This window comes from Mauremys reevesii, linkage group 2, assembly GCF_016161935.1.
Source record: "Mauremys reevesii isolate NIE-2019 linkage group 2, ASM1616193v1, whole genome shotgun sequence".
Classification (NCBI taxonomy): Eukaryota; Metazoa; Chordata; order Testudines; family Geoemydidae; genus Mauremys; species Mauremys reevesii.
Genome location: NC_052624.1, coordinates 282,753,631 through 282,771,113, shown reverse-complemented (window position 1 = coordinate 282,771,113; position 17,483 = coordinate 282,753,631). Strand labels below are relative to the sequence as shown.

The 17,483-nt window shown below is 49.3% G+C and overlaps 1 protein-coding gene across 4 annotated transcripts; it reads left to right on the top strand.

The window, feature by feature from the left end:
- The first annotated feature begins 6,531 nt into the window (after window positions 1–6,531).
- LOC120398516 (ly6/PLAUR domain-containing protein 2-like) lies at window positions 6,532–16,813 on the top strand. Of its 4 annotated transcripts, XM_039526017.1 has the most exons (4): window positions 6,532–6,547; window positions 7,056–7,165; window positions 14,446–14,565; window positions 15,959–16,812. In XM_039526017.1, exons 2-4 carry the CDS (start codon window positions 7,138–7,140, stop codon window positions 16,168–16,170), a joined length of 360 nt encoding a protein of 119 aa, XP_039381951.1. In that variant the 5' UTR covers window positions 6,532–6,547; window positions 7,056–7,137; the 3' UTR covers window positions 16,171–16,812. The 4 variants fall into 4 exon arrangements, with proteins under 4 accessions (XP_039381951.1, XP_039381948.1, XP_039381949.1 ...); XM_039526014.1 differs by lacking the exons at window positions 6,532–6,547; window positions 7,056–7,165 and adding an exon at window positions 6,651–6,809 and having other exon boundaries at window positions 15,959–16,813; XM_039526015.1 differs by lacking the exons at window positions 6,532–6,547; window positions 7,056–7,165 and adding an exon at window positions 7,195–7,500 and having other exon boundaries at window positions 15,959–16,170.
- Window positions 16,814–17,483: the final 670 nt, after the last annotated feature.

Here is a 17,483-nt window from a genome sequence, read left to right as displayed (position 1 = left end):
ATTCTGGAGTGTTAACATGAATGGTTATAACCTATTTAGGAAAGATCAAATGGGCAAAAGGGCAATCCTGCATCCACTGATGCTAATAAAAGTGGCTGATGTCACCTGCATCACACCCAGGATTGCCAATTCTTCTCTTCCCAATTCATCCCCAATAACGAGATTCTAGCCTCCACTGGAGCCTGCTTGGCCATGGCTGTGGAAGCTCCAGGGCTTACGTGCACAGTCGAGCGGGGAGCACACTGCAGGAGAACAGGCTTTCCAGGGCTGTGATGGGACAGCCAAGCGCCGCCCACACTCTCCCATTATTTGGTGATGTGCCCCCGACCATGGCATGTAATGACACTGCTGCTGCTGGGTTGCAGCTGACAGCACCTTGCTCCTCCCATGGTGACAGTGGCCTCATTGCCAGACAACTAATGCACCAGGAGAGGATTAAGTTCCAACATGAAAATGGTGAATAGTTCTGTGTGCGAGACCTTCCCATTCTGTGGTCTCCGCCACATCTTTGTCATAGGTGGGTCTGATCTCCCCCCAAGAGCAGCTGAGCAGGGTAAGAGCAAGTTCTGTCCCTCCCTAGCCCTTCTAGGACGAGCAGCTGGAGCCTGGAGCATGGTAGGAGCTCCCAGCTGGGATGCCCTCATCCCTGCCCTTCCTCTTCCTCTACAATAACTAGATTTCACAGGGGAGATCTGCTTTCACAGTCTGTGATGCATTTTTCACGGCCGTGAATTTGGTAGGCCCCTACCCATGAGGGGTAGATAAGTTTGAGGCCTTGGTGCTTTGGTTGCCATTAAGCCAGACCCCAGGAAGGGTAAGAATTGTTTGGAATAGGCTGGGGAAGTAGCATCTGCCTGTACCCACTCTCCTAATTGTGGTATCCCGCTCAGAGCTGGGGGGAACTTTTTGGCAAATAATAAACTTGGTGAAAAATACAATTTGGGGGGGCACCAAAACTATTCGTGAATTTGGGTCAAATTGATGGATAGTTTCAGGCCAAAAAAACCCTGAAAACAAACATTGGAAATGGAGAAATGGTTCATTTTGGAAAACAAAATGAACCGTCTTGAAAATGTCCATTTACTTAGACTTTTCATTTCAAACTGTTGCTTCGAATTGACACTTGAAATGTTTTGTTTCAACTCGAATGATTCCTTTTCAGTTTTTCATTCAGTGAGAAAAAGCAAAAACATTCAGGTTCTGTTTGAAACAAATCGATTTTTTCCCCTGATTTTTTTGGTTCACTCCCCAGATCAAAAAGATCAGTTACTCGTTCAGCTCTAATCCTTATCCTTTCCGCAGGGTTACCAGCCGTTGAGTAGCATCACTCTGCCTGTGTTATTCATTCCTCCTGTCCCCTGGTTTAGCTGATGACTCTGGTATTTTGTTAAGTTCTCCTCTCCCAGCTCAGGCCCGGCAGTGCTACGTGGGAGGTGGTGACAAATGCGAGATGCCTACCCAGTGTGCACCTCAGGATAAGTACTGTGTGAAAACACTGACGTGTAAGTTTGGGCATTACTCAGGCTTAGTTAATAGTGACCAGCCAGGACTTCAGCCTCTTTGGTCTGCTTGCCATAGGGTTGCCACTTTTCTAATTGCTGGTAACCAGACCCCCAAGGCCCTCCCTTGCTCCACCTCTTCCCTCAAGGCTCCGCCCTTCTCTGCCTCTTTCCCCAAGGCTCCACCCCATCACTCACTCCTCTCCCCCCGCCCCCATCACTTGCTGTATTCCCCTCCCCACCTGGGCTCCCTCTGCTCCTGGGGCTGGAAAGGGAGCTGCTGCAGCCTGACAAGGAGCCTTCCTGCAGTAGGAGGCAGCCCCGGCTGACCTGACGTCCTCCCCACACCCTGTGGTCACCCAGACACAGAAGCCAAAAACTAGACTGTCCGGGTAAAACACAGACAGGTGGCAACCCTGGCTTACAGATATCCTCTAGCAGGACACCACATTGTTGTAAACAGTGCTTAGCCCTTTCCGTGGACATGGGATTGAATTTCAGCTGGGATGCATTGTACCCCCCCTTTATTCATACTCTTTCCTGCAAGAAACACAACTTTGGAGCAGATACCAAGGGCCTGATCTGGAGCCCACTGCCTGGGAGATTAGGCTCAGTGGAAAGACTCACTCATTTCAATGGGTTTTGCGTCAGACCCTAATATCCCAAAAGACTTCAGGCCCAGAGCCACAAAAGGCTGCTAGCTTCCATTGTGGCTCAGGGCCCAAGTGCCTGTGAGAGGCTAGTCAGTACTGCAGCGAGCTTTAAATCACAGGCTTTGAGAGGTCAGACTGACTAATGGCTGTATCCAGTCTTCTCTTGCGACAACCCTGTCACTGGAGGGCAAATCCCTGAACGGTTGTGTGGGAGACGGTGTCCTTGGAAAGCAGAAGAAACAGCTAATTGAGGCCTATCTGTTCTGTGCTGCCAGAGCGACATGTGCAATAGTGACTACTACGGTGGTAACCGTGGAGACAGTCCAAGAATCAGCTTCGTGGTGATGGCAGTGGGGGTAGCACTGCAGCCAGCTTAATCTTTGCCTTCCTGTGGACTGGAATGTGATATACCAGGAAACAGGTCACCCTCCTCCACCACCACCACCACCACATACACACACCAAGGGCCTGCTAGGGCTGCAGCAAACCCTCTGTACAACGCTTTGCTGCTAAAGATTGGGGAGAGCAAAGATTAATAAGACAAGGGCATCATGTGCAAAGTGTGGAAGTGCCCCCAGGGCCAGAGGCCTGAGGGGAGGGATAGTTCAGTGGTTTGAGCATTGGCCTGCTAAACCCAGGGCTGTGAGTTCAATCCTTGAGAAGGCCACTTAGGGATCTGGGGCAAAAATTGGTCCTGCTAGTGAAGGCAGGGGGCTGGACTCAATGACCTTTCAAGGTCCCTTCCAGTTCTAGGAGATTAGTATATCTCCAATTATTACCTTTTAGCCAAGGGGATGTAAATCTGATGATCCAATTCCAAACCAGGGATAAATCTGATTGTATTTCATTAATGATAGCCTAGAAACCCCTGTACCAGGGATGTTTCTTTGGATGTCTTATTCCTGTATTGCTTCGCATCTCTGTGCTATTGGGAAAAGGGACAGTGTCTTCCTTTGTGTTCAAAACTGCGAGTGCTACTGGAGTCACTGTAATAAAGAAGAAGAGCCGTGGTGGCTGTTTCTCTTTCTTAGGGGAAGAATCCACCGTGAATAGCTCAAAGACCATTAAAAAAGGGTGGCTGGGAGATTAGGCTCACATTTTTTAAAATGGCCACAAACTTTAGGTGCCTAACCCAAGACCCCCAGAGCCCTGATTTGCAGAAAACTGCTGATCTGAAGGATTCAAAAATCATGAAATTGGCTTAAAAATTATGAGATTTTTTAAAAATGCATTTGGGGATATTTGCTTCCTGGAGCTTGAGCCTTTAGGAGCACCTGAGTCACTGTTTCAAGCTTTTCTTTATGCTGACATGAGAGCTAGAAACTTTCATTAAAAAAAAGAGAGAGAGAAAGCAAGCTGAGATTCTCATGCAATAACATGACTCCAGCAGCTGGGACTTTAAGAAACACATCAAATATCATGAGACTCGGGATAAAAACCCTGCAATTGGCAACATTGTTTTCAGAGGTGCCGAGAACCCACAATTCCAGCTGAAGTTGATGGGAGCAGCTGGTTCCCGGCACCTCTGACTATCACATCATATTCTATTCTATTCAGGAAGCCTATGCATGTGGTGTCTGAGTGCCTTTGGCTGACGGAAGTTGGACATAAGCAGCACGCCAGTGAGATGTTGCTGAGAAGAGATGGCAAGACTGAGACAGAACAACTCCCCCAGTATCTCCTGTTACAAACTATGAACACTTGCATTTGGAAAAAGCAGTGACGTTTTAGTAACACGAGGCCTCAGGTATCACTGTGCCATGAACACCGGAGCCAGGGGATCAAGAGCGATGCAGGCACTTCCCTCAATACGCATGCACTTGCCTGGGTAAACCGTGAATAAGGACAGGGCTTTGTTCCTGGAGTTTGATTGCACAGTGCCTCCTGCATCATCAGTGCTATGGAAATGTAGTGCTAATATGGGGCTAAATTGTCTACAAGATCTGCTCAGTGCAGGAGATGGCGTGTCAGCGAGTCTGTAACAGCACCCTGATTCTGGGGGCTGCTCTGTGCCAGAACAAGGCGTGAGCTAGAGGACCCTTGGAGCCAGATCTCAAAGTTGGGGGTCAGTTGGCACAGAAGTTGGCTACCCCAGCTGAGAACTCCTTTCACTAGCAGGAATTCTCAGCTGGCCAGTTATGGCCAGAAGCTGGATCTTCCCATGGGCCCCAGATCGAGAATCTGACCCATCATCTTTTTATGGCATGAAATTCCTCCAAAATCCAGTTTTGGTTGCACTAATTTGCATTAAGTGTTTTACCTTAATAAATGTCTTTTCCCAAACACGTTTTGGCAGCTGGCCTTTTACTCTGCCAGACACTGGCTTGATTTGTGGATTTTTTTAAATTTTTTTTTTGCTTTCTTATCAATCAATGAAAGCAGAACACAACTAGGGTGTGATCTCTACATAAGAGGGGATGTGTTCAGAATGTCAGAGCCGTATCTTTCCATGACAGAAAGTTTACTTGCATAACCATGACATAGGTTGGGTGGAAGAGGGGAAACCGTTTCAGTTGCCATAGAGTGTGACTTACCTTTTTGCAGAGTTGAAAAAGGTCTGTGTGACTGATTCTCTTAACATTCCTCTGGTTCAAAACCCCCTTCCTATTAGACACAGATGAGAGGCGATGAAACCACAAAACAAATAGGATGTGATCTCAACAAAAAGGGGAGGCGTGTTCCTCAAAGTGTCAGAGTCATTAAACTTCTTCCATCCAAAAACCTGCTTAAATGAGATCAAATGTCAGGCATACAGATGAATCCACCCATATAGCACATATTGTTCTGGGCAATTTAATACCAGAAACCCAGTCAACCAATGCTTCCAATTCATTCTTTTCTGAATAATAAACCAGACGCAGTCAGTACATTTCCACTTTGCTATAAAGTTTGTGAAGTTCTCAGCTTGGCAAATGGGAAATCTGAGACATCCTGGAGCAGGGATATTGTACATAGTGAGGTCGGGGACACCACAGTCTTCTTCACTAGATAGTCTCGAGATGGAGACAATTACTGGACATTCATATCCAACATAATCAATAAAATGTTATCAAAATATTACAGTCCACTGAATTCACAGGAGAACAGTAGCTAAGAATTTACTGTAGATCATTCCAAAATTTCTTTCATAAGCATGGTGGGAGTTGTAGTTTACACAACTTCAGTTAAAGCTAAGGAGCCTGAGTAGAGATATGTCAGAACAAGAAGCAATGGTCTCAAGTTGCAGTGGGGGAGGTCTATGTTGGATATTAGGAAACACTTTTTCACTAGGAGGGTGGTGAAGTACTGGAATGGGTTCCCTAGGGAGGTGGTGGAATCTCCATCCCTAGAGGTTTTTAAGGTCAGACTTGGCAAAGCCCTGGCTGGGATGATTTAGTTGGGGTTGGTCCTGCTTTGAGCAGGGGGTTGGACTAGATACCTCCTGAGGTCTCTTCCAACCCTAATATTCTATCTATGATTCTATGTCAGTTTACACTAGCTGAGTATCTGGTGGCTATTCTGAGAATAATTGAAGTCCTGACCCTTTTACTAGTCTAGTAACTAACATGATCCTAACCCAGGTTTCTGGCATAGCAGTTACTCTGATGAATGCTTTATTGTGTTAAACACTGGGTCCATATAATTTTAAACAATGACAACAAATGGGTGGCAGTGAATCCCCGGGAATTAATTCCATCTCAGAGTCCTGGTGACAACCTAAGGAATGAGAATTTAATAACCTTTGGGTGGGATTGTCTCCCTTCAGCTCAGCTATTATTTTCTATTTATAAAATGCACCCCACGGGAATCGGAATCAGACTGGCTAACAAAGGTGCCAGCTGCAAAGTTATCTGGCAGAGCTACACAACAGGACCTGTTAGCCAGTGGTTGCAAACGTGTAAGAAGAACACATTCAAAACAGGAGCACCCCGCCTTCCAGACAGAATATATTCAGCACCAACATTGCACTCAGCATGATACAGGACATACAATGAAGGCACAAGATAGACATAGAAAAGGCAGAACTAGCTGAGAAGACAGGGGAGAGTGGTAGTCTCTCAATTAGGTTTGGTAAGTACAACCCAACACTTTAAACTGCCCCTGGAAACCCAAAGGCAGCCAGTGCAGATCAATTGAATACGCTCAGGAGAAGATACTCCCTTTACCTGTAGGCCTCTGCATTCTGCACTAGATGATTTTATGTTAGTGGTACGAATATTATTTGTACCTGATACTAAAGGCATTTCATAGCCTCGTCTTTTGTATCAGACCCAGTGTGAGATGACAGTTGACAGTTGGGTTCTCAAAGTTTCTGTTGAAGGATGAGGTGTCAAAGACGTTGGCATCAGCTGTGGTTTACAAAAAAAATCAAAGTTCAGTCCTCCTCATTTCAGCCACATCCAGCATCTCTGAGGCGTAAGGCACTGAGTTCAGGTCCCGTTTTGGGAATCATTAGCAATCTGTGACTCTGGGCAGCGAATCAAGTTACAACCTTTATGTTGGATGGACACCCATTTTCTCCTCCCACCCCTCCAGGCCAAAGGAGATTTTGGGTCCTCATTTTTAAACGAGTCTCTCACTCCTCTCTCCAATGCCATGGATGCAATTTTTGCCCCCATGCCCCAGCCAGATGCCCAAGCGTTGAGATCTGCAGCTGCAATTAGTTGCAGAATTCTAGGTACAGATTTTTGTGAGCGCAAATTAGCATCTGCACAGAGGCCCTTTGAGTGTATTTTGGAGGCTCAACATGGAAAAGGGTTCGAATTTCACCAGCTGTTACCATGGCTCCCATGCCCCTTGCTGGTCTCACATGGTCTGCCACTTCTCAAGGGCAAAAAGTGGGGAGGGAAATCTCTTGAGATTTAACCCCTTGTGGCCCACGGCTGCTGCAACTGCCTCTTAAAAGTCCCATCTGTCATTACAGAAACTGCTCAGGTGCCACTAATTGCTAAAGAAATGTCAACAAGGCCCAGAGGAAGTTGGAGATGTGAAGAACCAGGGGATGAATGGGGATCACACCTTGTTGCAAAGAAGGTGGACATAATTAGTTTAGCTATTGTCTGCCATTCAACCCCTTATTGTCTTTCCCAAGCAGCATGAAAAATCTAAAAAAAAATGTACAGCAAAGCGGGAGGTGGGGCTCTGTAATTAGAGATTTAATCCCTTTATGACTCAGACTTGCTTTTCCAGTACAGCTGGATCTCTGGGTGGGAGGGGGCAAAGAAATGGTCAGAATTAGTAAAAGGAAAAACCCACCCAGAGGGTGCATTGATAAAGCTACCTGCGAGGAGCTCCAGGCTGCAAGGCGCTGCTCAAGATGAAGGGGCTTCTGTCTGTTCTGCTGGCTGCCTTTGTGTGCGTGGAGCTAGGTAAGATTCTGCTTTCAAGCCCTGATTTTGTGGTGGGGTAGGAAGGGTGACTGAAGGGACATCTGTGACAAAATGTCATTGACTTCAACTGCAGAAAGGTCTGTCCCTGTGGAAACCTAGAATTCAAGTCATGGGTGGTGGCCTGATGTGACAGAAGTGGTCTTTGCAGCCTGCCCAGATGTTTCAGAGCATGTCTTACAAAAATAGTAAGTTTCAGGCTGGGATCCCTAACCCAGGATCGATTCTTTTAGCAGCTATCAATGGATGTCTCTCCACTGATAGATATTACTTGGCTTTATGTGTGATTTCTTTCATCCGCTCTTGGCTCTGCTTTTGCCATGAGGCCTGATGCTTTAGAGGGTTTGTTGCTTTATCTTGTTCCCACGGGCTGGTGTTCTTCTCGCCTGACACAAACCCAGGAGTCTCTACACTCCTTTACACGCTCTGCTTCAGCTGTCTTCTCCAGCGGCTTGTTTCATGCACCGCGTGTGATTCATAGACACCTGGGCACTTAGAGATGGAAAGGATGGGCTCGGCCACCCAGTCAAGGTCCCCCGGCGGGACTGATTCGCACCACTGCCGTCTGGAGGCTGTTCCCCAGAACAAGAGACCTCAGCATAGGTGTAGTTTGACTTTTATATTTGGGGAGGGGGCAGCTTCAGTCAGGCCAATGGGGCCATACATAGGGAGGGAGGAGGGAATTCTGCACCTGCCCGAGGCTTGCAATTTGGGGGGGCAGCTCCCCCATGTCTCCCTAACTGCACCCAGGCCTTACGGTGGTTTTCAAGATGGCCTGCTGGCATTTCTCTTTGATTCACATTATTCCAGTGTACATCACTGGATGCACTGGTGCGCCGGCAGCCTGTTCTTCTTGCCACCTCCCTATCAGGGTCGCCTGTGCCACCAGGGATGGGTTATGAGAGCACAGTCCCTGTCGGTCAGGGTGGGTGGCCAAGCAGGAACTGCTATTGTGTCTGGCTGGGTGGGGGAAAAGTCCCATGTGAGCCCGCACAAGGACTTGAGTTGACACAATCCAACTCCCGTTCAGGTCAAGCATGTTCTTCTAAGGGCTGCCTCGCTATGCTGCCATCTCCATCCAGCTCAAGATGATGCCTGGGTTACCACGGGGCACAGAGCAGCGATTCCCTCACCCCCCCCCCCCCCACATAGGAAACAAACAACCTTATGCAAGCCACATTGTGACTGAATGTGCGACAGTCCCTGTTCTCTGCCCTCCTCGGGGGCTGCCGGCTACCCAGGAACCACAAGCACGGCCTGCATCTGGTCTTCTCTGCTTCATTGTGACAAGGACACAATGGCTGGGCAAGCCCTGATCGGTGTAATGTTTGGGGGCATTATGGCCCAGATCCCAGCCTGGGAGATATGAAACCCTCAGGACTTCAGTGAGCGGGAATGCCTTGAGTGAGAACTCCTTCCTGTCAGGGAAAGTCATGTAGCATCTGTGCGGGCCACCCTGCTGATGGCTGGAGATTGCCATCTGTTCTTATCCAGACTAACAGGAGCCACCATATTGTGTCCCAGGAGCCTTCCTCTTCACTCCCTTCCTCCTCCCCCAGTGGGCTCGGGAAGGAGAGGAGTCCAGTTCCCTCCCCTCCTGCGTCTCTCAGAGAAGCCATTGAGCTTTTTTCATCTCTATCCGCCCCTCCGGGGACATGGACCTTCTCAGTCCTTTCTCAGGGTGGGGCTGAGGCCCCCCTTTCTCCCACCCTACAAGGTCCCCTGTTTCTCTTGCTACTGACAGCCTATTTCTCCCTCCCCCGTTCTGGCTCACCCCCTCCACTTGGCACCCCCATCCCCACTACGGCATCTGAACCCCTCTCCCTCCCCTGCTCATATGAGCCGGGACTTGGGAACTTTGCCCCGCTGGGGGTCTCGCAGCCCCACTCACTGCCCTCTGTGTGTGTGCCAGGATGGGGGGCATGTGCCCCTCTCCAGGAGCTGGACTCTTGCCCCTGCCCCCCTCAGGTGACCTGGCTTGGGGTGGGCTTGCCCTTTGGGGAGGCCTCCAATGTGACCAGGATCCGGGGGAGCCCTGCCCCTTTGGGTGGGGAGCTGAGGACAGGCATCCTTCATGCATATCGCTGGCCCTAAAGCACTCAGGAGACGGGAAGGAACAGCCACTGAGAGGAATGGAGCCGTTCCCATGCCTCAGAGCCAGGGCCGGCTCCAGGGGTTTTGCTGCTCCAAGCAGCCAAAAAAAAAAAAAAAAAAAGCAGCGATCGCGATCTGCTGCAATTCAGCGGGAGGTCCTTCGTTCCCAGTGGGAGGGAGGGACCCTCCACTGAATTGCCGACGAATACCTGGAGGTCCTGCCCCTCTCTGGAGTGGCCGCCCCAAGCACCTGCTTGGTAAGCTGGTGCCTGGAGCCGGCCCTGCTCAGAGCTAGTGTTGCAGATTGTATCATCTCCTTGGGGAGATCAGCAGAGACCATCCCATTGAGAGGGACAGGGCCACTTCACACCTTTCAGAGCTGCCTGGGCTGCAGGTGGAGGTGCAGAGGAGCCCTTCCTCTGCAGGGTCTCGTATTCCTGTTTAAAGGACAGTGCTTCTCAGTGCTCTAAAATCTGCATGCTTGCATGGATTTTCTTGAAATTTGCTGTGCCTCCTGGAAGTGAAAAGTAGGGCTACTGACCCAAATTTGAGGTCAATTGAGGAAGGGGTTCTGCAGATATAAACTCCCTCCCTAGCCCTTTTTCAAAAAGTTCTTAGGAGTATATGTGTGTGTGTGTTGTTTTGGGGGTTTGTTGGGGTTTTTTTATTGCATGGAGCTAGAGATTGACCTACTGCCGCGATGCAGGTCAAAAGTCTCAATCAGTTTTTACCCATGGCAGTGCATGGCACCCCCATGTCTTTGGGGTATCCGCACTGTGAGTGGTATTTAAGAACAGGTTCATGTCTTCACTTGCACAGCTGTGCAGTCTGGAAGGATTACAGGGTGCCTGTGCCAATCCATCAAACAAACACGGGAGGTTTCCATGCAGACACTTTAAGCTTGTGTAACCCACCGCCTCCTGGGTGTGGTGTTCTGTCCCATATAGTGGCATTGAGACCACTTAGAGAGAGATAAAATGAGTCTGCTCTACAGCCTGTTGGCTTTTAGCTCATGCGGTGGAGCAGGGTGGGAAATAATTTCCCCGGGGGGGCCATGCCAGAAGTTTTGGTAAGTTGTCATGGGCTGCACATTTCTACTGTATTAATGGAGAGGGTGCGGGGTCTGGGAGGGAGTTTGGTGCAGGAAGGAGCTCCGGGTTGGGGCAGGGGATTAGGGTGCAGGAGGGGGTGCAGGGTCTATGAGAGAGTTTGGGTACAGGATGGGGCTCTGGGCTGCTGCAGAGTGTTGGGGTGCAGGAGAGCGTGCGAGGTGCAGGTTCTGACCGGGAGGCACTTACCACAGGCAGCTCCCGGCCGGTGGCGCAGCAGGGCTCAGGCAGGCTGCCTGCATGCTGTGGCCCCATGCTGCTACCGGAAGCGGCTGCTGCTGGCATGTCTCTGCACGCCCCGTGGGGGGAGGGGGGCAGCGGATCTCTGTGTGCTGCCCGTGCCCGCAAGCACTGCCCCCACAATCACCGCCCCCGCAGCTCCCATTGGCTGATTTCTCGTCCTCGCCAGGAGCACCCAGAGACATGCCAGCAGTATCTGGGTACTTCTGGGAGAAAAGTGTTGTTTCGAATAGTCACTACTATTGACACTGCGTTTCTGGTATGATCTCAGGTCCCTGAACTTCTATAAACAGAAGGAAGGGATGCAAAGAGATTTCAAGTCTGTCTTCTTCAGGCCACGTCCCTTCATATGCAGTTATTGACTGACCTCTGATACTTGTCACTTCAATAATAATTTTGCTTTCCAGAAACAAGCATTTCAGCAAAATAGAATACAATATTTGAACAGAAAAAGGGTTGTGAATTTTAAATCCGTGGGTTTTAGTCCAATGAATAATATCAGAGGGGTAGCCGTGTTAGTCTGGATCTGTAAAAAGCAACAAAGAGTCCTGTGGCACCTTATAGACTAATAGATGTATTGGAGCATAAGCTTTTGTGGGTGCATACCCACTTTGTCAGACGCTGAGGAAGTGGGTATTCACCCACGAAAGCTCATGCTCCAATACGTCTGTCAGTCTATAAGGTGCCACAGGACTCTTTGTTGCTTATTCCAGTGAATGTTCATGAATATTTTTGGCAGTATTTGCCCAGTTCTAGTTAGTATAGAAATCATCCTCAGATGATCATCCATCAAGCCACACTTCTTTAAAGAAAACAGCAACAGTGTCAATTTCTGCCTGTGGATGTGAGCAGATGTCTCCCATCGAAGTCAGTGTGAGCTCTGGGCTTACATGTGATGACAGTATCTTGGCCCATCATTTACAGAAATGACACGACAACGGGGTATAACTGTGGGGACCAGCTGCTATTGTTACCTAAGGGTGCTGGGTGTGGTTGGAGCGTTGAAATGGCCAGCCTTCATAGAACAACACAGCCGGATCTGAATGCTGATCCAGCAGAGAGCTGCCTGAGATCTGAATGCTGAGCAGAGCAGGGAGCAGCATGTAGTAGCTAGGAGCAGACTTTGCTTTGTTAGATGAATAATATGCTAAGAAGAAAGGCATTTATTTGTTTAACACAAGCTCACCTTGTGTTAATGTGGAGAACACCGCAATAACTAGCTGTATCGGCCCTTGTCTACTTGACGTGAGTAAAATCTACATGTTGCAGGTATTTTCTAAGATGCCACCCATCCTGCTGCCCAAGCACCCAATGCAGAGACAAGCGATGGATGATCCATCACTGTCTATGCTAAGGTGGGCAAAGCTGGTCAGAGCTCATGCCAGTTTGATGCTGTGTGTTCAATAGTGAATTTTGTTGCCTCTACCCGTGACTGTTATGTGTTTTCTAATAAACAATGAACAGTTAGGGTTCAGTCTCTCTCCTGTTCAGAGAGAGGAGTGGCTTTACAGCTCCCACCCTAGCTGATTCCAGATGTTTTAATCTGTGGGTCTCTCTGGAGGACCTTTGCCCCTTTTTCAATAAAGCCCCATTATTTGGCTGTATCTATTTTCATAGGATTATTTCATTCCATTTCCAACCATGCTCTAAAGTGCACAGCACCCTGAGTGTCTGGCCAGGCAGGGCCCCTTTACAAATAAAACAATAACAATACACTAGTCATTAGCTTAGCCACCAATATTTGATGACATCTTGCTAACCCAAAGGACATTAATTTAAACGTACGGTGCACGCTCTCAGGGCCTAAATCTTATTGCTATTAAGATCCCTATATACTTCCCCGTTACTGACTCAGAGAAAGGAAAATCCTGTCATGTTTACTCCACTGGTAGCTAAGAGGGTAGAAATGAAGGCCACTGGCAGAGCTACTGCTCTAATGCTGAGTTTAGTGCTTTGCTAAATACGGGAGCTGTATAATTTAATTGTCAAAGAGAACAGCCAGAGCACAGTAAGCACCGCAGAGTGACCACCTCTACATTAGAAAGCCTGAGGGAGCAGCTGGGTCCAGTTTTCTAAGGGATCTTTTGGGGGATCTAACTGGGGTGGAATTAGCTTCCCTGCAGCTTGTTTGGGCTCTGCCCTCATTTATAAAAGCCTCAGGTTAGAAGCTGGGGGCTTGGTTGGTTGGTTGGTTTTCAGAGGGCCCTTCTCCTTAGAGGAAGCCCCTTATCTAGCAAGTGCTTTCCAGAGTTGTTTCCTCCTGGTCGAAGGACTTGCTTCTGGTATAATATTTGTCCTGTGTTTAAATGTTTAACTTTTTAAAATAATGTGAGACCCACTTTTGGATGCGGAACAAACAGCTCAGCACCGAATAGTCCTAGCCTGGGGCCGGCCTGACTTCCCTCAGGCCCACGCAAATCCCATGGGCCTATTCTAGCTCTCCACAATGAGATCTTACCCAGCTGCCCCAAGGACGCTTCTGTGGTCAGCGCTGACCACTGCTTAGCACTGGAGAAAGTGCAAAATAGAACCAGCCCCTGACCCAAAGAGCTTATAGGCTGAGGGTCTGAGTCTCACTTACAAGAAGGGTCCTTTATGCTATTTATAAGGTGTCCTTACACCACTCTGGTGCAGACATGCCAAACCCGTGAAAAAAACACAGAAATTGGTCTTGTTTTTGGCTGAATTGGTTTGTGAGTTGCTTGTTGGCTTGTAGCGTCTTTTTGTTTCTTTTTTTTTGATCGGCTCCCGGCAAGCAGGGGCAATGGGGGGGGAGAGAATCAGGGGTGCACAGCGGGCCCCCCACAGTCCCAGACTGCACACCGGGGGGATCTAGGCACAGAGTGTTGGGGATCTTAGGGATTGGCTTGTTCTGGCCTTGTTTTGAAATGGGATTAGCTTGATTTTTGGCTTAGTGTGAAAGTCGGGGGGCTTATTTACCACGCGAGAGTTGGCAACTGCTCTGGAGCTATAAAGGGGATGAGCACAGGGACTCTAGTGTAAATCTAAATCACAATCAGGCCTCAGGAGTGACCAGCCCACCAGTGGAATGATCTCTGTGTAAATCACTTCAGCCTGTCCATTATTCTGGATCTGGTTAGCTGGCTGAGGTTTCTGCCCCTCGGATAACTGTGTGAGACAGGTCGGATTAGCTAATTGTTACACAGCCGACAGACAAACCTCTTCGAAATGATGCTGTCCAAGGGCTGGATTAACCTCTGATACCCGCATGCCTGGAGGCAGTTTAAGAGTAGCCTGGCGTGACACCGAAGACATGGCATGTGGATTTTGCAGCATGCCCCTCCATACATCAGACAAGATGTATAGGGAACTGCCGGGTCCTACGGCACCACATTCTGAGAACTACCTTAGGGGAGTGGGGCTAACTAGAGGCGCCAGTGGTTTCCCTAACAGGGGTGATCTGGAAGGGCAGACAGCACCTGTTGCTCCCCATTGTGCAACCCCGTTTTGTTCCTGTTTGCAGCCCACGCCTTGCAGTGTTACACATGCCTGGAGCCGATGAGCGCCCCCCTATGCATGACCATCAGCAACTGCTCCAAGGATGACGTTGTGTGCAAGACAGTAATGTACTCCCGAGAGGAAGGTAAGGAAGAGACTCCCGGAGGGAGAAGCCTGTGCTCAAATGTAGGGAAGGGAAGAACGTCCATCCAGCCCCAACCCCAGGGATCAGAGTTCCCCTGGGATTGCTAGCGATGGACCCAGACTGCAACACGGGTACTTGGGAGCAGTGGATCCTAGTCTTGGCTCTGCCATTGACTCAGTTGGACTCGCGTTGGGTGAGTCACTGAGGTCCAGATCCACAAAGGCACTTAGGCATTGTTACGCTCAGCATCACGGCGCGTAACTTTTAGTGCCCTGGCAAATCACAGGAACAGTCCTGGGAGCCACGAAGCCTGAGTTAGGGACTTAGGCTCCTGTACAATGAATAGGGAGAGACAGGCACCTTAGACTGCGATTCACAAGAGCTGGCACGCTAGGTGGGGACACACCTCTAGCCAATGGGAGAGGCTGATTTGCTAAGTCCCACCCCTCTCGGCAATAGGGGCAGGGAGGCATCTCTGTCTGCTAGTGATTTGCAAATGGGAACCAACTGCAGCTTAGGCTCGTAGGGGGGGGTCTTGCAGGAATGGGTTAGGTGCCTGCTCTGTGCCACACAAAGCATCAGGTGGTTAGAGCACTTGCCTGGGCATATGGGAGACCCAGGTTCAATTCCCCTCTCTGCCACCAGGGGAGAAAGGTCTCCCACCTCTCAGACAATGCTCTAACCCCTGAGCTCTGGGGCATCCCAACGGGGACAGCGTCAATCTCTCCTGTTGTGGATAAATAATGAAAGAGTGATGGGAGCTGGTGGACTGGAGCCTACGTCTCCCACCTCCCTGGTGGGTGCCTGAATCACTGGGCTCTTAGGAGCCTAAACGGGACCCCGTGACTTCAGAGCATTCTTGGCACCTCTCTGGACAGGGCCTGCATTGGTCCATAGCTGAGCTTTGCCGAGTAAGGAGACACTTTTCCAGAGAGAGGAAATGGGGCACAGAGATACCTGCTGCGCTAGGATTGGCAGCAATTAGAGATGGGATGTCGTATCTGCAGGGAGACAGGTGACACACAATACACCCAGGCTTAGGTAAAGCCAGGGGCATGCGCCAGGTATCCCTGCTTAGCTTGTGGCTGCCCCAGTGGTGTACGTTCACGGAGCCAGAGGGAGACACGCAGGAAGGACACCAGAGATGGGTCAGCGCCCAGAGAGACAGAGATAGACCCCCAAGGAACGTATGCAGGGCATTCTCTACATAGGAGACCAGCAAAAGGTTTGTTTGTTTTAGCTCCCAGCTACTCCAACCCCTGAAGCTTTGTGGAATTGGAGCTGGAATCCAATGGGATAGATGTTCAGTGCTCCCCGCAGGGCTGGAACTTGCCCCCCACCCCAATCCTCCCTTTAATACCCTTTTCTTCTCTCTTGCTTTGAAATGTTGTAGTTTACCCCTTCGTGGGCGACTCAACCGTCGTCAAGTCGTGTGCTCAGAAATGCATCCCGTCCGATGTGGATGACATTGGGAGCTCTCGCCCCACCTTCTGCTGTAACTCTGACTTGTGCAACGTGGATGGGGCGGTCAGCATACAAATCAGCTACGTGGTGATGGGGATTTCAGCCAGTTTCCTCTGCATCCTCCTCAGAACGGGGCTGTGAGGAGCCGGGCAGGTGAAGCCTTTACTCCCGGAGCACCACCCAACAAGCCCCAAGCCCCTCTTGGCTGCGCTTGCCATCTGCATTCCCAATGGGTGGCCTTGGACACTTGTAGGAAGATGCTTCTTCACTTTCTTAGACACGCTGGCCTCTTGGAAAGACGTTATCTCTGCATTCCTGTCCCTGTCGATAAAGGGACCTGGCTCAGGAATGCCCAGTTTCTACCAGCTCCTTGCTAAATTAAATTCAATGCTAATCTGTACTGGAATGTCTTTGTTGTGTCAATGAGTTGTGGAAAATTCCACGGCACACCCAGTTACTCAAGGCCCAACTATTCGAATTAAGTGCATGACCATTGTGACCAACACCCCTAGCAAATGGCTATTTCACACGCCCCTGTTCTACAGACATCATTGCTAAACAACCAGTTTGGGGTGAAATTCACCTGCATGCAGTGAGCCAGTGCAACCCCTCGGCACCATAGCTTTTGTGCTGGCCCTTTACACAGAGTAAATTTCATTCTCAGTGCATGATGAGTAAGGGGTCTTTGGCCTAGCTCTGAAGGACATGGCAGGAGTCTAGACTTGATGTGTCGATGATCTGATCTAGGTGGGTGAAATTCTTCTGTGCTTTTGTGTCCCTGTTTAAGAGGAATAATAATGAGCAGGAATTAATTGCTTAATCAACCGTAATAATTAAAGGTAAACTTTTCTCTGCTGAAATCTACTAGAGGATTCTTTTTTGACCTTCAATTCTGGCTTGAAATGCTATTTAGGCAACAAGTGAAGGGAGTTCCATCTCAGTTCTAAGCTGCGCATGCATAAGACTTTGTGGGACTTAAGCAATGCGGTTAAGTGCTTTGCTGAATCAGGGCTTTATTTCAGAGTCTGGTTTGGGAATCCCTGACATTGTTGTCTCTTTCTTTATCTCCATCTCTGCTCCCTCCCAGTCCCTTAGCTCTGACCTCTTCTGTCCTGTCACGTCATCTCAACAGATCTGGTGGGACAAGAGCCTTCTCCCCTGCAGCTGATGCCTTCTCTAATAGCTTCCTACCATCTCAGGGTTGGAAAGGACCTCAGGAGGTATCTAGTCCAACCCCCTGCTCAAAGCAGGACCAATCCCCAGACAGATTTTTACCCCAGCTCCCTAAATGGCCCCCTCAAGGATTGAACTCACAACCCTGGGTTTAGCAAGGCAATGCTCAAACCACTGAGCTATCCCTCCCCGTTAATGTCAAGTATCCATTGAAAAAGGTCCCTTTCCCTGGCCTCTCCTCCCTCCCCAATTTATTGGGAACAGTTATTTAATTCCTTAGT